The 13,505-nt window shown below is 43.9% G+C and overlaps 1 protein-coding gene across 7 annotated transcripts in view; it reads left to right on the plus strand.

The window, feature by feature from the left end:
- The window catches only part of DNAH3 (dynein axonemal heavy chain 3), a 71,702-nt gene that overhangs the window by 10,923 nt on the left and 47,274 nt on the right, over positions 1 to 13,505 (plus strand). For 6 of the 7 annotated variants that reach the window (XR_016471649.1, XR_016471650.1, XR_016471651.1 and 3 more), the window contains exons 8-22: positions 789 to 984; positions 1,893 to 2,018; positions 3,516 to 3,711; positions 4,844 to 5,023; positions 5,213 to 5,349; positions 5,512 to 5,617; positions 6,630 to 6,808; positions 7,903 to 8,087; positions 8,733 to 8,856; positions 9,434 to 9,587; positions 10,854 to 10,998; positions 11,222 to 11,433; positions 11,706 to 11,797; positions 12,181 to 12,295; positions 13,215 to 13,331. Coding sequence is in view for 1 of the 7 variants with exons in the window: in XM_031595467.2 (XP_031451327.2) it covers positions 789 to 984; positions 1,893 to 2,018; positions 3,516 to 3,711; positions 4,844 to 5,023; positions 5,213 to 5,349; positions 5,512 to 5,617; positions 6,630 to 6,808; positions 7,903 to 8,087; positions 8,733 to 8,856; positions 9,434 to 9,587; positions 10,854 to 10,998; positions 11,222 to 11,433; positions 11,706 to 11,797; positions 12,181 to 12,295; positions 13,215 to 13,331 (2,264 nt within the window). In the remaining 6 variants the exon portion in view is untranslated. The remainder of the gene's footprint in view (positions 1 to 788; positions 985 to 1,892; positions 2,019 to 3,515; positions 3,712 to 4,843; positions 5,024 to 5,212; positions 5,350 to 5,511; positions 5,618 to 6,629; positions 6,809 to 7,902; positions 8,088 to 8,732; positions 8,857 to 9,433; positions 9,588 to 10,853; positions 10,999 to 11,221; positions 11,434 to 11,705; positions 11,798 to 12,180; positions 12,296 to 13,214; positions 13,332 to 13,505) is intronic. The other variant, XR_016471654.1, reaches the window with a different exon arrangement.

The following is a 13,505-nucleotide window of genomic DNA, read 5'->3' on the forward strand; positions in this document are numbered from 1 at the left end:
ATTTATTTCCACTTGTGTTACAGTGAATATAAAGCCATCCGTTTCCTCTTCAAACACAGATGCCGCGTTTGGCAGCATTCAGCTTTCCCACTTCAAATTTTTAAAAATCTGCTGGTCATCAAGTATTTGTAGTCTCCTTTTCACAACAGCATGGAAAGGAGAGGCTGCCTGGCTTTCGCTCTGCTTTCTATGCTCTCCAGTATCCAAGTAACCTTTAATTTGCTTTTTTGTTGGCTCAGTCTCAGTGTTTGTGGTTCCCGTGTGTGGGAGAGCTCGGTGTGCGACTCTCAGGTCTTGCAGGCGCTCCTGGGGCCGGCAGCACGGAGCTCAGTCCTCTGGGAGGGAGCACGCCTCAGCCCTTTGAGTGCCACGCTCCTCCTAGATGCAGTAGGGCTTCATGCAATAATTTCTGCATTCACAAATACTTAAGAAGCTTTCTAAAAATCCTGCTTGGCAGGGAGATATTTCCACCCTCACTTTGTGACCAGGAAGGAACTGAAGCACCCAGTAGCTGGCGTGGGAAGGCAAGATGAAAAGCTGTTTCTACACCTCCTGATTTTAGAGCCAGGACCAGAGCCTGTTTTATTTTTCCAAAATAACTTTATATGTATGTTGGTAACTTGATTATTGTGCTGTATTTCACTGAAAAAACTTACAAGGAACGGTATGGCAGGGCAAATTTAAAATGAAGAATTCCATGCTTTATGAACTACGGAGGGACTGCGTTTTCACACGCAGCTCTGACCATGCATGCAATCTCACCGCAATATATATCTGATTTACTCTAGTTGATTACATCCTGATGGATCCAGCTGAGAGGGAGAGGCTGCAGATCGGAGGAACCCCGCGCCCTTTTCCCCTGAGAGTCATCCGGGCGCCCGTCCCATGGCACAGCTCTTATACAGAAGCAAAAAGCTGGAATGAAAGCAATCTGTTTGTTGTGAATCCACTGATGCACGCTTTACATCAGCTTTGGCTTTCTGAGTAAGAAATTGCAATTTCAACCTATGTTCAGATTGTGTGGCTTCATTAGAGTGCATCTGCTGACTGATGCTGCAGAGCTCCGAGCAGGGGAAGCGGAGGGAGAATGACAGAATCTGTTCTCTGTTTTCTAAAGTTCGTTTTATTTTCAGAGCCTGCAGGAATCTCAGCCACGGAATGGTTGTTTCCTGCAGACTCTGAATGTGAGTGAGGAATGCGGACTCAGTGCTATGGAAAGGTCATCCCCGTTGTTAAATGGTGTTATCCCACGTTCACTTTGGGATAAGGCTCGATGCTCAGTGAAATAGGAATGTAGAATTCACATTGTTATTAACAAAAGAAAAGCTTTCGCCTCTGCTAAAGTTGACTTTGTTTCAGTTGGAAGTTGCTCTGGGGACTTTGGGAAACTGAGGCGTGTTTTCATAGGGAGTTAAATATGGTGGTTAGTAACCCTGCTTGCTAGTAACCTTTTACCATTTAAACATCGATGAAATGTAGTTGGTTTTTTTTCTCCTAGAGGGTACCCAGGTAGGTGCTTTTTACTATTAATGTGGGGCAGAAGCAGGAGGTGTCGTTCTAGGTGTCTGACCATCTGGATTCACTAATAAATCCAGCAAAAATACAAGAAATATTCTGACCATTTTATCAAAAATTGACGTAATTTGAAATCTGCAAAATGCCAAATGAGATTTGTGAAGCTCTTTACATTTGCTAACTGCAAAGGACAGTTGAGCAAACGACCAAGCAAAAACTGCTAGAGTGCACTTGCTGGACAAGTTGGCAGTGATGTGACTTGCATGAGCCAAGAGGCGTTATTTGTGTTTGTAAGTTCAAGACCTGACTGTACATCATTGTGGGTTTTCGCTCGTTTGAACGAGGGCCTTGAAGCGCCTGCTGTGTGCTCTCCATAGGTACAGCTGCCTGCGGTTTGTCCGCCCTGCGGAGCTCCGCGGAGGGGAGCTGCCGCTGCTGCCTGCCGGCTTCGTGGGTGCCGTTCGCAGGCACTGCGTGGATGCTCACCACGTTCTCCTGAACAGGTCCGTGCCACCCGTCGTGACAGTGGGAGATGGGTGTCTTGGGTCTGACTGTGGCAAGAACTGCACGTTTCAGTTTTATTCCCTGGCATGAAGTAGCAGTAAATTTACTTGTGTATAGAAGTGTTAGGGTTCTGGTTTAGTTAAGAGAACACGATTACATTTCAGTTTCCACTCCTATGGATTTCATTTGCAAGACGAAGATCCTTAGTTAGGTGTGTGTTACAGGTCCTCACCAGGTAAAATGAAGTGGAAGATTCTCACTGACTGCAGCAGTAAGCAGCCATTCCCATTCTGATCCAGGGCCACACTGCTGTCAGTAGAAAACTGCCTTTGTTGGCAGGTACACTCAGCTGTAAGTCCCTGCATGCTGAGACATCTCTGAGGCAGGAAAGAAATGTGGAAGCAGAGGAGTAACCTTGGTGTAAGGCAGGTGGCACTGATGGCCTCAGGAAGTTTTCGGACTGTCTGTTCTCTGGTCGTTAAGTGGAGCCACGCAAAACCATGGGCCCATTCACTGTTCTCTGTGAGAAAGTGAGTGGCCCAACCAATTAATATTTCAGAGTGTTAGAAATGCGGAATGTTGTTGGACAGTGTATTTTGAGGGCTGGGTTTATTTTTCAGCTTTGCACCCGTTTTACAGTGTATAATTGTAAAGGTAAATTGACTTTCTTATTTATTTCAATACATTTGGAATGAACTTGGAAGCCTTTGGATTATAAGTATTTCCCCAGAGATGTGAATGTTTGCCCAATCCAACATTAACCTGGGTCGTTTTGCTTTGGTGTGAACCTGCTGATATCAGTTAACTCATGCTGTTTACAAAAAAAAACAAAGAAAAGAACTCATGGTTAGATGTGTTTCCTTTTAAAAGCTGTCTCCAGCTTCAGCTCAGTGAGAATCCTCATTAAGCCCTATCTGTTTCAAAGGGTGGCTGAGATGGCAGTGGTCCCAGAGACAGGCACCTGAACCAAAGGGGAAAATGAATGATAGAGAAAAGCATCTGGATGCTGAAAGAGCAATTGGAACCATGAGGGTGCTCACAGCAGAGCAAATGGGAATAAACTGACTAGGTAGGCTGGGAACTGGAAGGAAGGGAGGCTACATCTGCCCCCCGTCCGCAGAGGTGTGACCAGAAATGTGGCCTTTCCAGTATGGAAATCAATCATTTACAGACTGGAGCTGGTGGGCGACTTCGTTCTGTCATCAGGATCTCAAGGCTCCCATTTAATGCTGATAATTTGTCACCAGTGTTTCATCTATTTCATATTCATTTGAACTGATCTTAGGGACTCGTGCTAACAAGTGTCTTTACCTTAAAAGATGATATTTCTCCAGGTGGTGGCAGATGCAGTTTAGTCTGACAGCTCGCTACCAATTCTTTGCTCACCTTTTGGATCGTGCTCATTCTTTGGGTCATTTCCAGCTTAGATTTCATTACAAGGAGCAAGGGAAGCCTGAGAAGCTTTTAAAAGCTTTGTCTGCCTTGTTTTCTTTTAGGTGGATCCCAACTTGTGCATCCATTTTACGTGATGAGAAAAGGAAGTGGCTTCATTTTGCTCCTGGAAGTGACAGTGATTCACCCCAGCAAATCGAGAGCTACTTCAGCTCGGTGGCAGCTCTCATGTCGTTGCAGCTCCGCCAGGCGGTCGTTAGCTCCTTGGAGGACCTGCTCCGGTTTTTTATGATGCACGAGGTGTGTGCCGTGAGGTGTACCTGTGTTTCCAGGGTATGTGGGGGTGGTAATTCATGCAGGCACAAAACGTATTTCTCTTTGAAGGCTGAAATGCTCCAGGTAGCTTTAGCCTTACTGGAATAGGGCTGAGCCCTTCGGATCACCATTCCTACTCAGTGGATTGTTTTCAAGGGTGAAGAACTACTGACTCAGACAATGATTTTGCAGGCCTCGGGTTATAGTTAACTGAAAGAGTTTTCGACTCCATCATGAGAGGATGTGTTATTTTTTAATGGCATTTTTCAGTTTTATTAGCCTTGACCTTACATGGCCAAACTGTTCTTATAAAAGCACACAAATAACCCTCTTTTACATCAGAAGTGTGCAGTTGTATGTAATCCTTTGCATATGGTGTCCCTGTACCAGATGAGTGCCCTGTATTATTTCAAGCAATGCGTTTAATTATGAAAATGAACATCAGACTGCAAGAGATCCCGTGATTCTTTTGGCTGCCATAGAGTTGTCTCGTAGTGGAAGTGAGTTTATGAAATATCAGGTCACACAGAACATCTGCTGTGATAAGGCAGCAGGAGCCATAATGAGTATGGCAGCTGAAATGCTGCACGGCAGGCTCAGGTCAGACACAATGGGCCGTGCCAGGCTCGCCTTGTGTCCAGCTGCTGCTGTGCTGCTTGTTGGGTGGCTTGAAATTCTCACAGCTTCCACATTACCAGATGTGGTTAGCATTTCATTACTGTGAAAGCAATTTGGGGGTAGGGCAGTTCTTATTAACCACCAAGGCGATAAAAGCAAGCAAAAAAACCCTACAGAATCTTGTATTTGATGCTGGTTTTATTTCTGATAATGATTTTTGCTTTGCTTTGGGTTTCAGTTCTGCGTGCAATTGTGCTTCTGTTACGTAGTAAAGACTGAGGCAATTAGGCTTAGCTCCAGCTTCCTAATTCCGTGTCTTACAGATTCCTTTAGGAGTTGGCATCTAAACATCTTGTGTGCAGCTGTGTTCTGATTAAAAGCTGGTGAAGAAAATCCCATCAGTGCTCTGTAGTTAAGAGTGGGGACATGGGTAACATTTAAATGATTACAGTTATAATTGATTTATTTGGCATGTTCAATTTTCATTCTTTTCCCCAAGGATGGGAGTGATTTTGCAGAACCCTACCAAGAAATGCAGTTCTTTTTGCCTCAAATACTGATAGTCAAACTCAGTGTGGAAGAACCCAAGATCGTCTTTGAGCCACCTTTGGAAGGATGTTGGGATTTCATCAGTCTGTGCTTCAGGGAGATCCTGCAAAGCGCGGAGGGACTTCCAAAGGTACTGCACAGATTGCAGCGCCGTATAAAATGCTACATGAATTAAGAAACACGTGGTATAAAAAGTTATGTATGAGGCAGGAAACTGTCGTAGGCACTGTACAAGTGAGAGGCACAAACAAGGAACTGCATTTTGTATTATAGAAGATATTGTAAATGCTCTCACATCACTTGCAATGATTCCCTTTAGGTAGAGAGAATTCTCTTTCCACAACTAAAAAGAGATGACCTCACTCTCAGTACAGTCAAACCAGATGAGCCGTTGTTTGCAGAGTATATAAACAAACTTGAAGAGATCTTTGAGAGCAACGTGCTTGGTCCACAGAGGTAAGTCTTGTCTGTTGACTCTTCTGCCCATCACATTCTCACATCCCAAAAACACTGATCTATTTGACTCAAACATTAAACAGTTTGAGCCAATTTATTTCTTGCTATAACAAATCTTCACATTGAAGCTTGTGTTTGTTTTTGTCATCTTCTGTGTTTAAGGTACTTAAACATGTACGGGAAATACAGCCATCTTTTGAACAACAGTGCACAGCAAGATGTTACAGATTTCTTGAATGGAGGTCCATCCTTAGAAGCTTTAAGAGAGGTAAGACGTAACTGACAACCGCTGTGCGTTCATACGGCACAGCACACCTGTAGGTCACTCCAAAAGTAGTGCCTCCTCTTTATTCCCATGGAGACTACAACAGATACAAAGATCACAGTAACGCTATTTTATAGAGCAAGTTCTCAGCTAGAAAACACTGCTTTTCAGCAGTCACCACCATTAGCTGTGCATTTTCTCCAGTGATGAACAAGAGCTGTGTACTGTGCTTGTGAAGATCTGCACAGAGGTGCCCCAGTGTCACTGTCACCACTGCTGAGATGCAGCACCCACCTCTCACTGTGCCAACACCCACTGCTGGGTCTCCATAAACATTCATAATTGTTGATGAACATCAGTGAGTGCCATTTTTTGTTCATGGAGGAATTCAGTGACACCCCTTTGCTTCATCTGCACTTCCACATCAGACACTATTCTGTTGGAGTGCCCCGTCCTGTCAGGTCTGTCACACAGCAATAAAAAGTAATGGAGCGTTGGTGGGAAGGTTCAACCTCTGCTGCCATCTCACCAACATCTGCCTTTGTCAGCGATGGCCATCACAATAAAACAGGAGGCATTACTTCTGGAGCAGCCATCGAACATTGCTGTTCCGAAGAGTTTCAGTTCAGATGGTTTGTTTTCCCCTTGGGAACACCTGGGATTCCATCTCCTTTACTCCATAGGGCTGCTGTGCTGAAGGATATTTCTCTCTGCCCTTCTTCTCTCGGTTTTGCTGGACGCCAGGCGAAGGCTGTCCGGAGCACCTGGTGAATCTGGGTCTCGCTGGTCTGTTGGCTGTCTTGTCCTTCGTCCTGCCCACTTTCTTTGCTGCATTTGTGAGTTAACCTCTGCCTGAATGCTTCCCGAGGCATCTTCTGGTGTTCCTTAATGCGACATTCTCCTGTGTGAAGATTTCAGCCCTGTCTCCTAGTTGGGAATTAGTTAGCTGTTGTTTAGCATCTTTCGTCTACAAGCTTGAAGGACAAACATCGAATCTATTATTTTCCATTTGTAGAAGATTGACAGCTTCACAGAACTGAAAAGAGAGATTGCTTCCATGCGTGTCACTGTCCCTCTGGCCATGTTCTGCCTGGATGCTGCACAGCTGAACGAGGAGCTCTGCGTTCGGACTCAGAATCTTAGGGATGCATTGATTGAATTTGAGGTGATGGAAAACAGGGAGCTAAATAAAAGGTACGTGTTGTTAATTTGTGTGATTGTTGCTCTCTGTGTGCGCTGCTGCTGTGCATCTGTGTCTGACACATTGCGTTCGTCTGCTGCCTCTTCTACCACCACCAGGCGTGCGCAGGGAAGGGCCCCAAAGTGAGTGTGTAAAAGGAGCAGAATGCTTTCCCTGCTGGCACCCAGCTGAAGCAGAGTGCAGAACACGGTCTGTAGATCAGCTTCTCTTCTATCTGACTTTTTTTTTCCCTAGGGAAGCAGTGGTTCTGATTACATACTTGTGGCAAATTTAACAATAGTACATTTTTTAAAAATTAAAATGAGGATATAATTTGACTTTATTTTATGGGATAACCCTGGATCTCTGAACTTCAAAAAAAAAAAAAAATTACCATCAGGGAAAGAATTCTTCCACAGTGAATAGAGACAGACAGTAGCTGTTTTGTTTCTGCTTTAAAGGAAAGGTTCACCTCACTTACCCAGAAAGCATCTTCTGGTGGAGACCAGCTGTTCTTCATGGGGCCTCTGTCTGCACTGACTGGGGGGCATCTCAGCATGAGCTTGTTTGGGAGGGGCTGCTTTATGGAACTGATCTCAGTACTGAGCAGGAATCTGGGACGAGGACATTTATGGCTCTAACAAAGGGGGAAAACAGCAAGATTTGTCCCTGTTTTCCATTCCAACGTAAAAAGAGGTTTTTTTTAATTGATTTTTAATAATCTTTATCTTTGTTTCGTGCCATGCACCTGATTTTATTTTTGTGGAGTGATTATGTGAGCTCTTGCTTACTACATTCAAACATTTATTTCTGCCACAAGTCAGGTCTTGAAAAGTAAATTCTAAACCTGTGGGAAATAAACTGTTAATGTGCTGCTGTTGTTAAGTTGGACCCAGTTTAATGATCGCTTTATTCTGTACCAGTTCCTGTAAACACAGGAAAACTGATTTTGCGGGGTAAAATGTAATATCCTTAATAAATGTATCTCTGTTGTGTGTATTCATCTGAATAACTGATGGTTAAAGGACGAGCTTCACGAACAGCATCTTGCATCTCTCTTCACTTACAGGTGCAGTCATAAGCCTGTTTGTTGTTTTTCTTCTTGTAGGATTTGTGGTGAATATAATTTAATTGCCAACAGAATGAGCAAGCTGCCTCTGAACACAGCAGAGCTGGTGGAATTGGATGCCTTCTTAAAGAAATCCAGTCGAGTCACTGCTTCCAAACTGAGGCGGGACGTCTGTGAAGCCGCCCGCAGACTGCAGTTCCTCATGGACTACGCTGACCTTTCTGGTTTGTTTCCGTATAAAAACATTCATAGGTAGATCCTGGGCTCTGCGTGCATGAATGGTGCAGCTTCTAGAATGAAGATGAAGGACGGCTCACTGCAAGCTTCCTGAGTCCTGCAGTGCTACTGTGAATGAATGGAGGGTGCTAAACAAACAGAAATGTGAAGATGGAAATGTCAACCTGCCGTAGTTATGATGCTATAGCTCTTGTGAATCAGTCAGCATTTACATGTTCTGGAATGAGAATGATGTAAACATCGTTTTATCCACCTTGTGGGGGTGTAATCTACATGTTTAGTTTGGGATAATCTGCCACTGTACGTAGTTGGACTTGAATATCATTTAACAGAATATGTATTCTGGCAAGTTCTTCTTAGTGGTTTCTCTGTCTGGTTCATGTCTAGAAGTTTGCCTTCTTCATTTGGTTTTAGAGTTTTGCTATCAGTCTAACTTGTTTTAGCAAAAAGTTCATTATACAGCAAAGATAATTCAGCCAGCAGCTCGAAATAATGCGTAGGAGATTTGTTCCTAACTCACTTATTCCTGAATGCAATCTTGTCTTCTTTTGCTTCTACTTCCCAGTCTATTAGGTCACAGCTTAAAAGGCAGATTCTTCAAGACGTCTATGCGTATAATTTTCTCCTTTTAGGTTATGACACACAACTGAATAGCACAGTTCTCCATTGGCCCAGTCAGATCGAAGTGATGTTTGAAAACTGTGGAGATGAGCTGAGCAGCAGGAGGGAGCATGCAGAGCTGCTTTTGCTGGAAAGGTACCTTGTGAAGACGTTCTGTTTCACTGGATATCTCTAAGGGAAAAGGACACCTCGTTATCAGTAAAAGAGAGAGAATTACAAATAAATACAACTTGGAGGGCAGCTGAGAAAATGAGAGAGAAGCCTGCTTGAAAATATGATGGAAATTTCTGAGAAAATGTCAGTCAGGGTGAATGAGAACATATTGTAAGAGGTCTGAAAGGAGAAGTGCAGGATATTGCTGTAGTGGTCGAGTCCTGTTACATCTGTCACTCTGCCTTGTACCAATTGGCTCAGTGTTACAGATGGCTTTTTCACATTGTGCCTTTCTGTTTGCATTGCTCCTTTATCTCCCTTCGGCAGTACGAGCAGTACATGTAGGTGAGCTGGGTCGGTTGGGAGGTTTGAAAATGAACTTGGAATTGAAGTGTGCAGTATTGATGCAACTGATGTGTGGGTTTTGGTCGGATCTGTACTTTATAGTGGTTCTGGGATCACATTTCATTTGACAGTGTTTGTTGTAATTCGTAAAGCAGCTGAAGCCTAAAAAGGAGCAGAACAGAGCACCACGTCACCTCAGCTGTCTTTACCTCAGGTGTTCGCAGTTTGATGAAACTCTGGAAGGCTATAATAGAGAAATAGAAAGCTACAAGAAGCAAGAAGTCATCACCGTGGAGGAGATGAGGAGCAACGCTGAGAAACTGAAGGAGCTAAATAAGAACCTAGATGAAGCAGTGGCTGAACTGGAGGTTAGTATTTCTGTGTCAGCTATGAGGTGGGTTTCAGTGTTACTGGGTGAACAAACGCCTTTCAGGGCTCTGGGTACACACTGTCAAGCTGGCTTAATGATTCCCAAATTTGGGAACACGTGGCTGTTGTCTTCTTACCCCCACAGCATGACTGCTGAGTTGAAAAATGTGTTTTGAGGAGGAGAAATATTTATTAAAGTTCTTTAAATGGGATAACTGTATTTGCAAGCGGTCAGCAGCAGCTGCTGTCCATGAGAAGCAGTTCTTCAGACAGAGGTGGCAGGGGGGGCAGGTGCCATTTTCCCTGAGTTGTGCTATTGGAATTGTGTATAAGTCTCTCTGCTTATTCTCTAATTAAAACCAAATGTTTTCCAGCTCCTTGTATCATTTCTAGAAGTGCCAATGGGCATTAATATTTAATATCAATATTAATACTTAATGTGAGATTTAGATAAATTGCTCCGATCCCTGTGTACCAACTGTTGTAAGCTGACTTGAGGGGCACCAGGGCAACCAGCTGTGTGAGTGAGCAGCACTGCTGTGCTGTAGGAGAGCAAATTGTTGTGCTGGTGCAGTTTGTTATAAATTACTGTGCTGGTGCAGTCTGTTACTACGTGTTCATAGTGAGGGATGCACCCACACAGTGTGAGTGCCACTGAGCAAATCTTGATTGATCTCAATGTTTCTCTGCCTCCAGCTCAGGTTGAATGACTACATGTATTAGAAGAGGTCTGCTGGTGCACAACAGACTTTGGATTCGATCTGAATTCAGGCAGTGTTGTGCTCCCCTTCCCTACCTGTAAAGTGAAGAAGGCAGTGGTTTTCTCTAAATCTTTGCATGTTCATTTATACTGCAGGCAAGTTTGGACAAAGGCAGTATGTTATTATCAATAGATTCAGCAATTAGTGATTTGTTTGGTTGGAGTTCCCAAACGTTTCTGTGATAGAAGCTCAAAGCAGGTAATTCCAAGTGAAGACAATTCCTGTGTGACTTAAGTGTGTCGGGGTGCTTGTGAGACACAGCAGTACTGCACACTTGGTGTTATCCATCAGACAGTTATTTCAGTACTAAAAGGTACCAACAGTTAACTAAGGGAGTTTACAAGAGCGCATCTGCCTAAAGGCCCTGGGCGTCAGTCTGCGGACGTGTCTGACTTTGGCTGTAAAAAATTATAACGAAAATTAACTATTAGCTAGTTCTTCTTTTTTTTTTTTTAATAGAAATAAGATTTTTAATTGTTATTATTATTATTATTTGAATTAAAGGCAATAAATAAAGAAGAGGAGTTACTTGAGCGGGAGAAGAGCTACTTTCCTTTACTGCAGATTATATTCACAAAGAAGCAGCCCATTGAGCAGCTCTGGATGACAGCGTATGATTTTCATACCAAGTCTGAGGCGTGGATGCACGGTGAGGCACTACGGATGCGATGTTTTCAGGTAGTTAGGCAGGGGGTGAAGGGTTGCCTGGTGAGATGGCAGTTCTGAAGAGAGGAGCGTTGGAATCCAGCACCAAAACAAAACTAGGCATGGACTTTGCAGTGATATTAAACAACCAAACCCTGCGTGGTTTCCAGAGGGAAGATCAATCCACCCTGCATTGCTCACTCTGTTCTCTATGTTGCTGCATTCAGGATTTCTCCAGAAATTGAACGCTGAAGAAATTACTGAAGAAATTGGCAACATGTGGAGAACGATGTACAAGCTCAGCAAGAGTTTTCCAGACCTGGCCGGGCCGAGGCGTTTAGCAGAAAGCACAAAGTACAAACTCGACAAGTTTAAGCAGCATCTTCCTCTCCTGTCCCTTGCCTGCAATCGCGGGATGAAGGAGAGGCACTGGGAGCAGGTACATCAGGCTGTGCCCTAACTGGGCTGTGCTGCTGCTCCTGCTGGGGAATCCTGTGTGCCTCCATAGGAACATGCTGTGCTCTGGTGCTTTGTAGCTCAGCTTCTGGAATTTCCAGTGGTACGGATCTGAGCTCTTCTGAAGTAATTTTTGGCAGAAAAGGGAATGGGTCGGTTACGTGAGCGCTGTTCAGCATTTATTTCTTGCTGTTCGATAAATCTGTTACAGGTGCACCTCCTGGCAATAGGTCTTACTTCTTGCTTCTTTTTCAGATTAGTGAAATTGCGGGATGTGAAATCAGACCCAATGAGAGCACTACCCTTCTAAACATGCTGGAACTGGGACTCTCAAAATACATTGATCAGTAAGAATCTTACTCTGCTCTTTTTTTTTTTTTTTTTCTTTTTACAATCACTGTTTCATATGCTGGATAACAAATTTAATCTTTTTGCATGTTTAGAACTTCCATGTTTTCACAGCTGTATTTTAACAAAGCCTGATGGAGCTGTCAGGTGTCTTTGTGGAACCAAGGCAACAAAAAATGGTCATATTCCCAAAGCACATAATTTCTGCATTCAGAATTTTCTGTCTATATTTGTATCTAAATTAATACTAATTTCTCTACCTGGTGAGCTTGGAAGCACATAAATATTCCCTGAGATGAGAATCTGTGTGAGAAATCCATGTAAAAGTTAGCAGCTCTTCGGCTGCAAAAACATTTCAAAGTTCTGTTTCATTTCAACTTAGGCTGGAACCCATCGGAGCAGCTGCAAGTAAGGAGTATTCTTTAGAGAAATCAATAGAGAAAATGAAATCAGAGTGGATCAGCATGCAGTTCAGTCTCGTGAAATACAGAGATACTGTGAGTAAATGTGAACTCTACATGTGCATTGTTGAAAATAATTATTTTCATTTTCAATATCAGAGGAAGCCACTGTTGTTTCATGGTGGCACGGTGGAAAGCAGTATCACACCCAGGGCCTGGGCAAATGTATCCATTACTGCATATTCTTCTGTTTAGACCTTCGTGTCTGGGAACATTTGTGATCTCAACATATTCGTCCATAGAAATAGGTGAGACTGAGAGCTTCTGCAGTGTTGTAAAGAAAGGTGAACAATGGTGAAATGTCTCACTTGCCCAGAAGACAGAGGAAATCACGAACTGTGGAAAAGCGAAGGCTCCAGGGGGACCTTACAGCCCTTTGAGGACCTGAAGGGCCTCCAGTAAAGCTGGGGATGGACTTCTTATAAGAACATGCAGCAACAGGACAAGTGGAAATGGTTTTAAACTGGAAGAGGGTAGCTTTAGCCTAGATATCAGGAAGAAATTCTTTACTGTGAGGGTGGTGAGACACTGGCACAGGTTGCGCAGCGAGGCTGTGGATGCCCCCTGCCTGGAAGCCTCGAGGCCAGGCTGGATGGGGCTGTGAGCAACCTGGGCTATGGGAGGTGTCCCTGCTACAGCAGGGGGTTGGGATGAGATGGTCTTGAAGGCCACTTCCAACCCAAATCATTCTGTGATTCTGTGAAAAGGTGGTTATAACCACTAGCATCTCTGGCTAAATTCCCTTGCAACACTAGTGTATCCCTTGACCTTTGAAATAGTGATGCACAGTAGAGAGACTGTACCTGCAGATGTGTTTTGGGCTTGCTCAGTGCCTTGCTGCTTTCCTGCCTGCAGCCATCAGAGGACGGGGTGGCAGGAAGTTGAGTGAGCATGAGGTTGAGAAGCAGTGAAAAGGAGCAACTGCGGCTTACCTTAAAATGTGATGTATTTGCAGAACAACAGCATCCTGTCAGCAGTGGATGACATCCAGCTTTTACTGGATGATCACATTGTTAAGACTCAGACGATGTGTGGCTCTCCCTTCATCAAACCAATGGAAGCCGAATGCCGGGTAAGAAAAAGCTGGCTTGGTTGAGCTGGTGTGTCTCTCATGATGTGGTTTCTGTAATGCTTTCTTGTGTTTTGTATAGTTTGATAGTTCGAACCGTTTCAAGGGATCACACTTTCATATTTTTCTCCAAGAGCTTTGAACTGATGGTATCCAGACAAAGGTGTGCAAAGCTCG

This window comes from Phasianus colchicus, chromosome 16, assembly GCF_987193195.1.
Source record: "Phasianus colchicus chromosome 16, bPhaCol1.hap1.1, whole genome shotgun sequence".
In the NCBI taxonomy this organism is placed as follows: domain Eukaryota; kingdom Metazoa; phylum Chordata; class Aves; order Galliformes; family Phasianidae; genus Phasianus; species Phasianus colchicus.